At 43.6% G+C, this 15,994-nt stretch overlaps 1 protein-coding gene and 1 pseudogene across 1 annotated transcript; one reads left to right on the top strand and one right to left on the bottom strand.

Moving 5' to 3' along the window:
• Positions 1-6,683: 6,683 nt before the first annotated feature.
• On the bottom strand, positions 6,684-9,715 carry LOC125632607 (fatty acid-binding protein, adipocyte-like). The gene is made up of 4 exons (XM_075124726.1): positions 9,628-9,715; positions 8,086-8,258; positions 7,762-7,863; positions 6,684-6,873 (listed from the first exon to the last, which is right to left on the bottom strand). The coding sequence occupies exons 1-4, from the start codon at positions 9,698-9,700 to the stop codon at positions 6,823-6,825; spliced, it is 399 nt and encodes a 132-aa protein (XP_074980827.1). The 5' UTR covers positions 9,701-9,715; the 3' UTR covers positions 6,684-6,822.
• Positions 9,716-12,428: 2,713 nt separating this feature from the next.
• Positions 12,429-14,649, top strand: LOC125631064 (myelin P2 protein-like; annotated as a pseudogene).
• The last annotated feature ends 1,345 nt before the right edge of the window (positions 14,650-15,994 follow it).

The following is a 15,994-nucleotide window of genomic DNA, read 5'->3' as shown; positions in this document are numbered from 1 at the left end:
GAAGTACCAAACAAAAGCACGTGGAAAAAGCTTGAGTAGAAAATAAATGATGTGGCCCAAGGGTTTTCAAATGCTGGGACTAGGGCTTTCATTGGTGTACGTGTGTTTGGGGGTGAGGGTGGCGCGGACACAGAGAGAGAGAAGGCACAAGCTAGGTAGACAGACGTAGCAGAAGTGATGGTAATGAGGTCCTGACAAAAAGCTTTTGGGACACAGAATGCTGTCTGGAAAGGCAGGTTTGAAATAGTGCACAAAGTAGCTATCTACTGCTGTTTGAGTCCTACTGAGTGCAGGAAACAGGACATTATGTATAATCTTTGTAAATAAACAAGATTGCATCAAAGAAAATACCGGGCTCTATCAATTTCTCTTTCTACTGGAAACAACCTATAGGGCCCTGAACTTTGACCAGCAGCTTGGGTCCAAAGGAGTAACAGCATCAACATCACTCATATTTTGCCCCTTACCTTCCCAAATGCTCCTTCGTGGGGAGGGAACTATACTACCTGCTCCTTGGAAGAAATGAGTCTTCTTTCTGAAGTATCTGAATTCTGATCAGATGGTCTTTTTTGCATGATTATAATGTGCTCATGCTTCTGGACTATATTACGTACATTGGGTTCTCAGGCTTACACTGTAAGGATATGCAGAATATTGGGAATATAGATGGTGGGGTTGAATCTCAGGTTGTCATGATGGAAAGAAGAAACAGTATTTATATCAGCTCAAGCTTGAGTTTGGGGCTTCTATCTAATATTGAGATGCCAAATGTGGTACCCAGGAGCAATGAAAAGGGAATCCTATTTGAGTGGGGAAATGATGTGAAGGATGGTAGATAACATGCTGTGGTCTCTGGGACATACCATGAGGGTAGGGGGAGGATTGGGCCTTACATTATTAAATACAACTGTATATGTAAAGAATCTACTTTTATTCCATCAAGTATCTCATAATATTGACAAAAGTAAGCTAGTGTAGTTAAGCTTCCATTACTGCCAGTAGAGCTGGTTGGGAATTTTTTGATAAAATAGTTTTTTGTTGCAAAATGCTGATTAGTTAAACCTTTTTCCCATGAGAGGACCAGTTAGGGTTGCCACCTTTCTAATCATTGGTAATCGGACTCCTGAAGCCCCACACCCGTCCCACCTCTTCCCCCCAAGGCCTCGCCCCTGCTCTGCCGCTTCCATCCAAGGCCTTGCCCCTGCTCCACCTCTTCCCCCATGCCCTGCCCCTTCTATGCCTCATCCCCCAAACCCTGCCCCTCTGCCTCTTCCCCTTCAAGGCTGCACCCTCATTGCTCACTCTTCTCCCACCTCCCCCGTTACTCTCTGGATCATTTCCACCTCCCTCCCCCAACACCAGCTGGGTTCCCTCTGCTCTGGGGCTGAGACAGGAGCTGCTTCAGCCTGACAAGGAGCCTGTCTGCACGTAGGGGTTGGCCCTGGCTGAGCAGGGGCTGGTGTGGGTTAATGACCAGGTGCCTCCCCCAGCCCTGCAGTAACTTGGCTTTTGATCAGTACATCTGACTGGACACTGCCAAGTTCCCTTTTTGATCAGACACCTGGCAACTCTCAATGGCACCCTGACACAGAAGCCAAAAACCAGTCAGTCTGGGTAAAACCCGGATGGGTAGCAACCCTAGGACCAGTTTTGGCAAACGTTTTGTCAGAAAGTGACTCTGGGCCAGGATGGAATTTCTGTGAAAGCCAGAGAAACACCCTCCCCACATTCTAGCCTATAGTCCAGCAGTTGTGGTGCTCACTGGGGACACAGGAGACATGGAAGAACTAGGTTCTGGTCCCTGCACTACCTGATTTGGGACAGGGATTTTAACCTAGGTCTTTTGCAGCCCAGGTGAGTGCCCTAACCACTAATGCTATTAGCTATTCTGAGTCGAGCTCTCCTGTTGAAGCTGTTCTACTTTGTATAAATAATTAAATATTCATTATGGGAGAAAGAGTATCAGTCTTTTCAGTTTTCTTAAGAAGAAAGAGTGACCGGGAGTGTAGGGTTGCACCTCTGATATCCGTGAAAATTTTCAAAAAGGTCTCAGTTTTATCCCACTGTGAAATGGGAATTTTTTTGAACTCACTAAACTTCATGCAGGACAGGAAAAGCATTTTCTGCCCTGCTCTATGGCACAGTCCTGATTCCGGTGCTGCAATGGTTGAGCAATATCTGAAATACAGGGGAATGAAAGGTACCAAAAGCAGAACATTTTTTTTAAAAAGTAAAAAAGCGCCAACATGAGAGTAAATCCACAAAATGAAGATTAATGTTAATCTTAGCAGATGTTGTCCATATGACCTGTTTTCCAAAGCACAGATTAATTTATCACATGTTTCAAAGTATAAACAAAGGCAGCCCCCTTAGAAAAAGTGTCCTAGCTTCTTGGGTAAGTCAGATTCTTCTGTTGTTTCACAAGGCTTCCCCATGTGAATTATACAAGGATCCTACTACAGTTAGTCAACTGGAATTCTTCAGTTTTTCCATTTAATGTTCCCATCCAAAGGGCGGCGCTTTTATAAGGTAACTGCTTGTTGCTGTCATTGGGAGTTGAATGTGCTCAGAAACTCGTAGGATCAGCCCTTAAGACATGCAAGGAGAGAGAATTAAGGCTTGTCTACATGGAGTATTAGTCTGCACTAGAGGAGTGTGAATTTGAGCGTGAACTAGCATATACTGGCCCATGTGGACCCTGAAGGTGCACAAAATGTCCCCTAGAGTAGTCCCATTTCAAACAGTACTAAGTTAATGTGCACTAGGGAATGGTTAGTGCACACCAAAAGGGTCCACACAGGCCAGTTAGTGCATCACACATTATTGTACACTAGAATTTACACCCTCTAGCATGGACTAATGCATTGTGCAAGCCCTTAGTCAGAATACAGCAGTTATACTGCAGTACCAGTAATGTTAAGAATGAAAGGACAGTGCATTAATTATACAGACAAAAAGCCATTCTTAAGCTACTCAAACAGTGTCGACATTGCTACCATCCATCCTTGTGTCCCTATGCAGAAACAGCAGCTCATGCAAAGGATTTATAGCTTAGAAAGAAGAATAGCAAGAAATACCAGCACCATCACAAGTGAAAATAGCATATCTTGAAGCCCAAACCTTTTCTCCTAAGCAAATTAAAAAGAGACAGGAATTCCAAGCTCAGGTGAGTGGGGGAAAGATGGTACATTTCCCTTTGTCAGGTTAAGATCAGAATGAAATTCATTTACCTCAGTGAATTAGTAGCAGCGAACAATAGACAGCACAGGAGCCATTAACGAACAGTCCAGGAATAAAGTCTAGATGCAGATTCTCCTTCTCAAAGAGGATGTAATTAGAAAACTGAAAGGAAGCAAATGTGCTTACAAATTTTACAGAATAAAGAAAGAACGAAGATCTGGACAAATATCATCCAGTTAATCTAACTTCATTTCATCATGGAATAATGGAGAAAATAGTAAAAACAAAAAATCTTGGTGAAACTCAGACCCCCACTGAAGTTGCGCTATTTCAGTGGTGCCAGGATTGCACCCTAGAGAATAACAGTGCCATAAGCAGTAAGAAGCATGCCTTTATTTGAAAAGAGTATTGCCAAGCAAACTTGGATATTTTAAACATAGAACAACAAAAAAGTGTGGAAAATATAATGGAGATAATATTTTAGTCAACCATTTAATACATTAGGCTTGATTCATATTTCACACTATTTTTGAACTGGTGTGAACTCTACTGACATCAGTGGAATTACTTTAGATTTAAGTGAGATCAGAATGAGGCCCAATTTCTACATCAGTACCTAATATTTTTAATGACAGGTTTCAGAGTAACAGCTGTGTTAGTCTGTATTCGCAAAAAGAAAAGGAGTACTTGTGGTTAGTCTCTAAGGTGCCACAAGTACTCCTTTTCTTTTTGCTAATATTTTTAAGTGACTAATATTTTTGGATGCCTTGATATTTTTTGGTATCCAAAATAAAGGGGCTTTATTTTCAGAAAGGTTGAGCATCTATATCTGAAAATCAGGCCCCTTTAAGTCACTCAAGCAGGACACCCAAAATCACTATGTTTTGAAAACTTAGACCAAAGTGCCTAAATATTCACCATCAGTTGTGTATGTGGAGGAGCTGAAGTAGGAAATTTCAGCAGAAAACTAACCCTATTCTTCCTTCTTTCATCCCTCAATGACTTTCGCATGATGTTTAAAATCTGAGCCAGTGTCTTGTCTGACTCAAAGAAATGGGTTTAATCATACCATAGGAAAATAGGAAGTTGGAAAAAATCTAGTAGGAGATCACCAGCAGTGACAGAGTCACAATGACAATCTAAACCAAGAGCACATTCAAAAATATGGAGATTACTTTTGAACTGGGTGAATAGTTTGAAGAAGCTACAGCAGAGGACATTAATATCAAGGTAAAAAATAGCTGCTGGATATGGGTGTAAATGGGTGTCTCTCAATGTCACTCATTAATAAAAAATGAAATAGCTGGAGAAAATGTCCTACTGGAACTCAAAGGTACCTTGTGTACTAGGTACATAGACCATGTGACTTGTTGAAAATTAGGTGAACTGCTTCATTTTTAAACTGAAGGATTTTGATGGTAAATACTCATTTCCAACCTGGTGTCTCTTCAGAATGTTGTAACCTTAGAGAATGGCTCACTAGTTCAAGCACAGAAGTGGAATGGACAAGAGACTACAGGAAGCTGGCAGATGGGAAATCACCCCCATTTTTTTTCCTACCACCAATTTTTTGGGGCACAGATCCTCAAAGGTATTTAGCTCTCATGGAAATCAATGGGAGTTAGGTACCTAAATACCTTTGAGGATCTGGACCTGGGTGCTACACAGATACAGAGAATATTGGCGCTCTTTCATGCTGTATATAGTTAGGCTTTCAGATGTAGTTAGTGACAAAAAAGGGGATAGAGTGGGGAAGGAACCCTGGAAAAGAAGGAAAAAGGTAGATGTTGGAGGGTTGACAAAGAAATGGAGAAGCCATAATGAACTGACAGCACTAGAAGCCAATATGCTGCTATATTATTAATTTGCCCTAAGTTGAAAAGCAATCTGAGAAGGATGAAGACCACTCAGTTTAGAGATGGTCTCTAAGTACCCAGCTCACATCTCAGCATCTCCAAAAACCACGATGGTGATCGTGTTCAGGATCTCTTCTCTGGTCATTCTCCAATTGACTTCATTATTAACTTTCTGCCATTGGTGTGCCCTCAGAGAAATCAATTAGAGACTGACCAGAAGAGAGGATACAAGAAAAAAGGCTTTGCTTGTTAATTTTATAGGCTATTTAAAAAAAATAAAATCACAAAATTATACTCATTCCTCTTTCATCTCCTTGAGATGTGCAATGCCCCCTCCAGCAGGGTTTGAGCATATGAGACCATGCCCTCTTTCTGTACACCAGATAAACTCCAGCTAAGTTAAGAAAGTTCCATACTGCTCTTTCCTCAAAAAAAGGACTGTTGTACACAGGCATATTTTAAAGCAGCATCACTAATGTGAATTGTTGACAATGTTAAATTAAAAACACACTAGAGTGCAAGTGTATTGAGTTTATACTAAATGAAGTCCCTGGTTTGTGTTGATAATCCAGCCCTAAGTGCATGCAAAAGAGCTTGGCACCCATTTTGGCATCAAAATAAGCAGCCTGATTTTCAAAAGGAGCTTAAGACATTGGATGCTGAGCTGTTTGGAAAATGGGGTCCTTATGTAGGGGCCTAAAGGAAAGTTGAGTTCTTTTGACAATCTGGCCCCACCTGTGGGCCCTTAGCTTTTTAGGCCACCTTACCCACTAAGACCCATCTGCCTGCCATTCTGAGGGTACTGTTATATTGAATTCACCATACCTTTTCATACTTGTACACCACTTGCCTCCATTAGTGCTCTTGCCCTGGAATGTTTTATACTTCCAAAAAGGTATTCTTCCTGCTTTATGGTTTTCTTAGTAGAATTTTTTTTCTTGCTTGGTTTCAGAGGAAGAGCCGTGTTAGTCTGTATTCGTAAAAAGAATAGGCGTACTTGTGGCACCTTAGGAGACTAACCAATTTGAGCATAAGCTTTCATGAGCTACAGCTCACTTCATCGGATGCATAAAACTGTATGCATCCGATGAAGTGAGCTGTAGCTCACGAAAGCTTATGCTCAAATAAATTGGTTAGTCTCCTAAGGTGCCACAAGTACGCCTATTCTTTTTTCTTACTTGTCACCCAATGATGGAAGTCCTTTAGCCTGAGAATCACATCTATTTCACATTGTTTTCCCATACTAAGATCCAATATTAAAATGGAGGAAGAAAGTCTTCATCTCTGGGGGAGGAATTCCATTCCTGTGGAAACTTCCCCCTTTAGAAAATTGTGACTATTTACCTGTCTCAGGCATATGGAGACTGAGTTCTGTCAGAAGAGCTTTGAGTGTTATAGCCAGATGCACAAAGGTGTTGTCACCATTGCTGCAACCCTATGCATCAGCTTGATTACTTGGTATTTATTAAGATTAAATCTACCTACTCTTGCCATAGTAAGGAAGGGAGTCAAAAGTTACTGGACACCCTGGTCCTTCCCCAGTTTGTTAAGACCCCCCCCCCCATTAGCTAGTGCTATATTGTACAAATTCCAAAACCACCATTTCTAGACAGTTGAATGTTTTATTGCATAACCACAAGAGTTCAGATTAGCTACAACACTGCTTTGGCATAAAGTCTGTAAACAGTCTGGTTCGGTCACAAAGCAGACTTGTGGAGTTTCACTCCTGGAACTGAGCTGGTTCTCCACAACTTAGATCCCAGTCCATTGTGGAGACAGGGTTTCTTCATGCAGTTTCATAGACTCTAGTGCAGATAACATTGTTCATGGTACATTCCTAGGAGGACAGATTGTTGAACAAATGTATGTTAGGCAGCATATCAGGTACTCACTTATTTTAAACCAATAGCAAGCTTTAGATAACACCTCCATTCCTCCCTTCAAGCAAGTTAATAGGGAACAACTCAAACTCTCTGTACCTAAAGAGTGTATAGGCCTCTCAATCACGGTTTGGTCTCAGCAGGAGGCCAACCTGACAGGAGTATTTTTAATATTCAAGGCAGCATGGGGAGGGAGCACAGGCACCATTTACTTAGCATAGGAACTGCCCATATATGTTTTCTCTGCAACATCCTGGGTTCAGAGTTGCTACAAAAATTCCCTTTTCCAGCACCCAGGAAACAAGAGCAGGAAGAAATATGGCAAAGAGCCACATTGTCAATTCAGTAGTGACAGATCACATGTCAGTCAACATACCACAATGACAAGCAATGATGCAAGCTCACCAGTCAGTGTGTTAGACTATCATGCTGGGATAGTGGCTCTGCAGGGGATGGTGGGGAGTGTCTTTTACAACAACATTTACTACAACTGGTCAAGACTTAGATTTTCATGAAAAGGGACACAACTTTCATGAGAATTTGACTTTTGGACTTTTACCCACTCATTGCTACACAGCTTTATGTGCACATTTTTCTTCACTTCACAGTTTGGGATAGGCAGATGGAAGGCTAGGAGAATGCCCATGCCTTGAGGGCTTCTCCAGCTCTTCCATCTTTAACACTCCTGAATTTTAGTGTGCAAGTCTCTCACTAGTTTTGACGTTACAGCCCCACCGCCATTCTATCATAATTCACATCCTACATGTTTCCATCCCACCGCCTCATTAGAAGCCAATATGGAACACATGTTGCATTCAGTGATTAAATACCAGGCATTAACTCACCACTACCAGCTTCCCATCCACCAATTTTCTTATTAATGTGGTCTCTTTTCCATCCCATTTCTGCACCTGAACCAGTGAGCCATTGTCTAGTGTTATGATGCTCTGCAGAGACAAGGAAACAAAGTGTTGCTATTTAGTCTGTGTCCCGCAGATTAAAGGAGGTTTGACCACAAGTCCAACATTAACAGATCCCAGTTGACTGGGTATACCTATAGTTCTGCATAACACTTGTAGCACTTTCTTCATGTTAGACATGCTAACTTCAAGAGCAGTTTTGAAATCCTTTCCCTCCCACAACCCCAGCTGGTGCTAAGACAGACTCACCTTAACTTTCCTGTCATCTGCTGTGGTCTCCTCAAACTCCTCACCCAGCTTGAAAGAGATCTCTGTATTTTTGAGGGTACTTAATGTTCTGAGGGTTATCACATCTCCATTGGTGCTTATGATTACATTGGGCTTGGCCACACCAACTATTTTCCTGGTAGCAAAGCCCACACCTGTAGATCATGCAGGAGACTATATTAGATAGCCTATTCACTTCCAGAACACCCTCTTGCCTAGTGTTATTGCTTTCAACTAAGGGAAGGCAGGGGACCAGGGATTTAAAACATTCATGACTTGTTTCTGTGAGAATCTGCCCCTTGCTCTATTTTAGTAATCCTACATTTCAGAGGCTGCCTGAAACTTCTGATAAGGGCATTCCAAGCCCAGTCCAGGGAGTATGAAGTGAGGATATTTTTGGTACAGCCACTATTCTGAAGTGCAATGCCATGCAAATTCAATCCTTTTACTGAATTAAACATTCAGCTGCATATGCCCTTGGAGTTTAAGGGCCAAGAGAATCCTGGTGAGTCAATTTCACCAAGTTATGCAACCTTTCCTTTCCAGAGAGCATAAATGCTTTTAAAGGGATTTAGACCCCTCCTCCCCAAACAAACAGTTTGCTACAGAACTAGTAGCAGTTGAAAAAAGTGACTAAAAGGCAACACTTGTGCTCTCCATAAGATTTAGGAGAGTTTTCCAGGGTGCTCAAGTCTCATTAAGAAAAACAGGATTTAGAAGTCTGAGAATTTTGCTTCTAGTCTCTAAATGAAAGACTTGCTAGATTACAGTACTAACTCAGAAGAAGCTAGTCAGAGTCTCCAGTCAGTCTATGGGAGAGATAAGACCCTTTAAAGTCAACTTCAATTTAAAACTAGGAGTCTTTAGAGAAGCATATTACCCAGTCAAGACTTCTCCAGGTATCTAGTCAGGAGTCCATGCAATTCCTTAATTTAAGCACACACTAGCCAGCTAACAGCAACTACTTCCAGTCCCTAGGGTACTTAAATTCCAGTTCTAATGAACTAGAAATTCTAGTACTCCAATATCAACATAAGATCATACTTCAATGAAACAACCACTTAGACAGAAATCCAGATTAGACAAGTGTTTAATTACGGATCTTATTATAGTCTCAGCATTCTACTGCTTTGTGTTTCCAAGGGGCAAAGGTACTGAGTACTCCAATGGATTTTTCTACCCTAGACAATAGCACTACTGAATTATTTCTACTAGAAGTTAATTATGCATTATTCAATTAACAGGCTACCACTCCCTCCAGTCCAATTCTTTCTACATTAAGAAGCCTGAACACACTAAACCAAGCAACAGGCTTCCCCAAGAACTCTGCAGTTTAAGATAGTGTGGCTAAGACAGTTAATCAGCTGGGGGGTGGGCAGGAGCAGGGAAGGAAGCCCTCAGTGAATAGTACAGGAAAGTCCCTAAAGCCAGGAAGAAGAAATCTGGATTAAAATGCAAATTCAGTGATCTTTCCCTAAGAAGACACAGATACAACCAGAAGTAACCCCACATAGCATTCCTTACCCAGTTCTCTCATATAATCCTCAAAGTTTTTACTAGAATTGAGTTTCCAGGTGCCTACAAATAGATCACACATTATGTGAGGCTTGTTAAACAGGCTTCTGCAGGAATCAGGCAACAACTCTCACTATCAGACAAGAAGGTAGTATGACTTCCATAAGACCACATCACCTGTTTAAAAAGGATCCTTGACCATGTGACCCTCTGGGATGACCAATGGTGAGAGAGAATATCAGGAACTCCAATTTGAGCATTGCTCCTTTTTTTTTTTTTTTCCTTCTTAGCAAGTCATAGTGTTGTTATTCCTTTATTTTCTCTCATTGGCACATGGATCACTGTGTCCTCAGCACTTAATGGTCTTTAGCATTCAAAAATACTGTGCATTAAAGAAAAATATTTAAGAAGCATTTTGTTCAGGAAGAAAAGTCTACAGCATTAGGCCCTGATCAGTGGGACAACTCACAGTGCTTAATAAAGTTAAGCACATGTGTAAATTTTTGCAGGATTGGAGTCTGAATCAGTTTCTGTTCAGCTGACATTTCTTGCACCTGCTTAGACCTTGCTATGATCCCAGGAACAGATTTTTGCCCTTTTCCTGCAACTGAATGTGCATGAGTGGATCTCTCTGCCCATTTGGAACCCTGTTGTTAGTTGCAGGATCTGGGTGATAGTTTATCCTAACCCCATTAGGGTTGCACATCTATTAAAATAAATTGTATTGTTCCTATCCACGGAATTCTAGTGCTAATTATTGTTATTTGTTAAGTGCCAATGGTGTGCTTACTGCAGAATGGGACAGCAAAGGAGACAATGTTCCTGCTCTTAGAAGCTTATGCCCAGATCCTCAAAGGTATTTAGGCACCTGAAATTCATTGAAATCAATGGGAGACAGGTGCCTAAATACCTTTGAGGATCTGGGCCTTACAGTCTAAACAGATGGACAGCAAAAAACACACTGGTAGAGCCATGCTAAGGTTTGATCATAGAAATTTATGCTCCCTACCTCTTGTTGCATTTCTCCCCTCTTTATTAAACAAATATAGTTAGAGTAATAGATTTTAAGACTAGAAGGGAGCATTATGATCATCTGACCTCCTGCAGAACACAAGCAACAGATTTCACACAGAACACACTCGAGCACACCTAGCACTCCTAGGCTTCATGTTAGAAGTGAGTTTTGAGGAGAGGGACCTCACTGAGGAGCTTCCTATCAAAGCTGGACCTCTCTGATCAAACCAGGCAGCAGGTCTTTTTTCTGTCAAGGTTTCAGTAGCAGAAAGTGTAGTATGCTTGGGCAGGGCGGAGATTTCAGGTCAGTTAAACTGGTAAATTTCTGCGGCTCTGGTTGGGTATCTAAGAGGATTCTCCAATGAAGCGCCTGCTCTTTGTTGGTTTAAGCCCTGATTCTGTAAGGGGGCTCCGTGGAAACCCATGCGTCTGACTAGATGTTCCTTCCAGCTGCATTACAGGCACAGGCTACACTCTTCTCCACATGTCCCTTCCAACACTTACTTCCAATTCCTTCACATTTCTCTTAACTGGGCTTCCAGCAAGTCTTCATTACTTATACCTTGTACAGACTGAGCATTGTTGTGATGATCACAATCACCAGCAATCTTAAATGGGCTATCTAGACAGTAACAGATTGATTTTAAGGTGGTCTTGTCAGTTTTTGAAGTCATGGAAGGGGTTTGGTGGTATTTGAGACCTAGCTCCCCTGCACACACGCACTCTCCCAGTGAGCAGCATCTTGGCATGTATCTGTGTTCTGGCACCACCCATTGTTAGAAGTTCCACTATTGTGATTTATATCAGGGAAAGTGTGGTCTAGTGATTGGAGCACTAGACTGGGACCCAGAGAAGACTTGGATTTTACTCTTAGCTCGTGGCACTGTGCCTTTGTTTCCCCTCCAACCCTTTGCCTTGTGTATTTAGATTGTCAGCTATTTGGGGCACAGACTGATATGTTTGTACAGCACCTAGCACAATAAGGCCCAGATCTCGATTGGGCCTCTAGGCACTATGTCTAAACACAAATAATAACTAATATTAGTATTAGAAGGCAACTGAGCTTTTGCCATAGTGGCCAATGCACCATTTGCTGGACCCTCTTCCTAACTGCCCTGTGAAGTTCCAGTGCCAGAAAGCAGCACTTCAAGCACTGGTGTCAGCTCCTGCCAGTGGGAACATTCTGCTGGTGTAGAGCCATTGTGGAAGTTAAAGTTGGGCATCTGGGCCCAAGCAGGGGGGCAGGAACAATTTGTACAGTAGGAGTGCTGAGAGCCATTGAACCAAACTGTAAACCCTGTATGTGATGGAAACCACTTCAAGCCATGCGGTCCTGCCACACCCCTAGGACCCCTAGTTCAAGCACCTATAGGCCCAAGTGCTTTAATAAATAACATTATTAATGGCATATGATTAGGAGTTTTTTGAAACAATTAGCTTCTTGAGCCTTCATACATCTCTTTAAGACTGTGCTGCTCTTGTCTTGGAATGGTGATTTTCTTTTTTTGTTTTTTATTTCTGGAGAAGCTATGTTTTAAATTGGGGCTAAAATTGTGATTTTTTTTTTATCCTTTGCTGTATTTACTGACTGTGGGTTTGTGCTAAAAGAAATCAAACTAAAATTCTATTCACTGGAGTCCATGATAACTTTCCTGACTGGTTATCTCATAATGTCACATGTTCAGATCAGCTTTAAAAACAGACTTTCAGGGTGTGTATAGCTTAGGCTCTTTTCTTGGCTCTCTTTGAGAGTTGCTATTGTTTTCTTGAGTGTGTCTACTGAGCAAATCCTCACAATGTGTGACCTGTTCCTAGGAACTTGGAAACTCAGCTCCAGTGAAAAATTTGATGATGACATGAAAGAGCTGGGTGAGAAATGTTGTAATGTGTGGGATTTAGAAAGGATATGTTCTAGTTGAACTCTGCTCCTACATTTCTTCACTCTGCAGCTTCCCAGTGCTCATTTCTTCAGAAGGGACATGAGGGGTTTATTTTGAGAACTGTAAGCTGACAAGGGAAAGTGGCTCTCTGATGTGAACTGTTCTCATGAATGCTGCCCCTTGAGCTGCTCTTAGTGGAAGACTGAGCATGTCTTTTGGGGGTGGGGGAGGTAAATGGACTACGGAAAGGAGAGAATAATAGGGGTGAGGTGCCTGCTGTGTACATAAGTAAACTAAACATTATGAAACTTAAACTCTAGGTAACATGGGGTCTAGAGCTCCATTGCATTGCATCTCATGTAGTCACTTTGCACAGGTGTATCAAATGCTACCTATCTTAACTGATCTTGTTATCACTTTGCATGAATGACTCAAAGTGCAAACTAGTAAAGAATTAGACCCATAGCATTGTTTCAACAAAGCTTTGTTCACCTTACAAGTGAACTGGAATATCTTGCTGACTTTTAGACTCTACCGCAACAAGGAAATTGATGTAGGTGCCTTTCTGTAATTTACTCAAACTATACATGAGAGGACTGCTCTGTGAGACATGATACAAGCACAAGTGTAACATTGATGCTGTTTCTTCGTAAGACTACTATATAAATTTTGCTTCATCTCAGTTGGACTAAAGGATCTAAGCCAGAGGTGGGCAAACTATGGCCCACGGGCCACATCCAATCCACGGGACTGTCCTGGGGTGGAGGTTTGTGGGGGAGGCAGTCAGGAGACAGGGAGCGGTGAGGGTTGGATGGGGGTGGGGTCCCATGGGGCCCTGGGGGGGGACAGAGAGTGGGGGAGTTGGATGGCGGTACGGGAGGGTTGCAGGGGGGGACAGGGAGTGGAGGGGGTGGATGGGTCAGGGGTCCTGTTAGGGGGTGGGGTCACAGGGGGGAAGGGGCAGTCAGGGGACAGGGAGCAGGGTGGGTAGGATAGGGGGTGGGGTTCTGGGTGGGAAGTTGGGGCAGGGGGTCCTGGGAGGGGGCGGTCACGGGACAAGGAGCAGTAGGGGTTGGATGGGTCGGGGATTCTGAGGGGGATAGTCAGGGAGTGGGAAGTCCGAGGGGGTGGATAGGAGGCGGGGGCCAGGCTGTTTGGGGAGGCACAGCCTTCCTACCTGGCCCTCCATACCGTTTCACAACCCCAGTGTGGCCCTCGGGCCAAAAAATTTGCCCACCCCTGGTCTAAGCACTACAGTAACAAACTGCTGGTACAGAGAGCACAGGAGACTAGTCCTACTCTTATTCCTTTAACTTTTATCCCATGACCTTAACGAGTATCTGAGACATCTTGTAACTTGCAGGTGTGAGTTTAGCCACCAGGAAACTGGGCAGCCTCACCAAACCCACTGTGACCATCAGCATTGATGGGGATGTGCTAACAATCCAAACCAAGAGCACTTTCAGAAGTACTGAGGTCTCCTTCAAGCTTGGGAGGAGTTTGAGGAAACCACAGCAGATGACAGGAAAACAAAGGTGAGGGCTAAACAATGGGGGCAAAGTGACAAGCCTTATAGAGGCAAAAACCCCAATCTTTCCTAACCTCCTGCAGACTGAATAACTTCTAACCTGCAGGACAGTGGGCTAAACTCTTTACTTTGAGGTTTGTGTTTGTTTTTGGTAGAGTATTGCAACCTTCGATGATGGCTAACTGACTCAGGTGCAGAAGTGGAATGGCAAGGAGACCACAATAAAGAGAAGATTAGTGGATAGGAAGGTGGTGGTTCCATTCCTGCTATTTGATCACTGAGCAGTGTATCTCCACAGTAAATGCTTCGCAAGTTGAACTGTAGCAAAGATGACTGACTAACTTTTTTTAACCTGAAGGAAACTCTTAGAGGCAAAGAACTCTACCTTATGTCAGCATTGCATTGCTGCTTCTCTAAGTGTTTTCTGAAAACCATGTGTGATAGTACTTGTTGAACTGCATATGGAGGCATTTTAAAATCATACTGTGATAACTTCCCCCTTTTTCGGAATGTACCACGAGCAACGTCACGTGCATCAGAATATATGAGAAAGCAAGAGGACATCAATCCCTGTCCACTGGGCTAGAAGCTCCCCGAGATGGCCCTTGACAAGAAAGCTCCAGTAGAAGTTTCTGTTTCCAGCTCAGGTGTGTACAGGCTTGTCTCGGAGTAACAAAACCGCTTTCAGACACTGAATATCGGAGGCCGCATTCGTTGTTCGCTTGTAACTATGCTTGAAGATTTGACCTTCAGAATTGTAAAAACAGAGCTGAGATGAAGGTGTCTAGTCCACCTTCTCCAGCCTACTCTGTCCTCCTCTATTCTTGTAGAATAATAATGTTTCCAAGTTGCTTGTCTATTCTAGTTTAAAGTGCTTTAAAAATCCCACTAATTCTTTCTAATCTATGTAAGGGGACTGTTGCCCCTTACTAACATTCAGTGGGGGTGTTTTAGTTGCTAGCTCCCAGTACTAAAAAGGGGGAAGGGTCGATGGGGAATCAGGACCCTGAGACTGACAGCCCTCAGGAACAATGGGGAGAGGCCAATGCTCCAGGTCAGCCTGAATGACAGGGCGGGCAGGCTAATCAGGGAGTCAGGAGGCCAGGGAGGTCCCGTGCTCCATGTGAGCTGGAATTTCCTGGGTCAGACAGAGTGGGGCCCAGCTAAGGAGAGAGCAGGGGCCGAAGTTGAGCTGGGGAGCAGAGCTGTGCCAGATCCAGAGGGACCAGACCCTGTCCTGGGAGCAGAGCTGCAGCCCCAAAGCCAGAGGCACAGCCCAGAGAGAGCAGACCTGTCCTGGGAGCAGAGCTGCAGCAACCAGAGGCAGAGGGGCCAGAAAAGCAGCCCAGGAAGCAGGTCAGTGCTGGGAGCAGAGTCACAGAAGCAGCCTGCAGAGCAGACCTGTCCTGGGAGCAGAGCTGCAGCAACCAGAGCCGGAGGGGCCAGAGAAGCAGCCCAGGGAGCTGGAGGCAGAGCAGCAGCCGTGCTGAGGTAGAGTGGAACTGGAGCTAAGACAGAGTGGACCTGGAGCTGGAGCAGTCCAGAGCCAGGTGTCATGAGCAGCTGGGGAGAGCAAAGGGGACTCTGGGCAGTGGGCCCAGCACAGGGAGACGCCTCAGCTAAGAGGCTCTGCAGGCCAGACTCGGAGGGGGATTGGTAACCCTGACAGGGTAGGGGCAATGCTGGGAAGGGCCCTGCTACCTAGAACCTGAGACCGTCTGCCACTGTCTGAATCTGCCACCACCAGAGCAAGTGTCCAACCCACAAGCATCCCTGCAGCACAGCCAGGGCCTGAGGGGAAGGCCTGGGACTTACAAGGAACAGACTGTGAACTGCCCTGACATTCCAGAGACGCTGTTTGTGATGTTTCCCGCCACAGAGCGGGTTGATGTGTTTCCTTTAACCTTTCCCATTTTCCCTTATTCTTTTTAAAATTAATTGTTGATTAAATAAC

This window comes from Caretta caretta, chromosome 2, assembly GCF_965140235.1.
Source record: "Caretta caretta isolate rCarCar2 chromosome 2, rCarCar1.hap1, whole genome shotgun sequence".
NCBI lineage: Eukaryota > Metazoa > Chordata > Testudines > Cheloniidae > Caretta > Caretta caretta.
The sequence above is the reverse complement of the archived record's forward strand: the minus strand, read 5'-3'. Positions and strand labels throughout refer to the sequence as shown.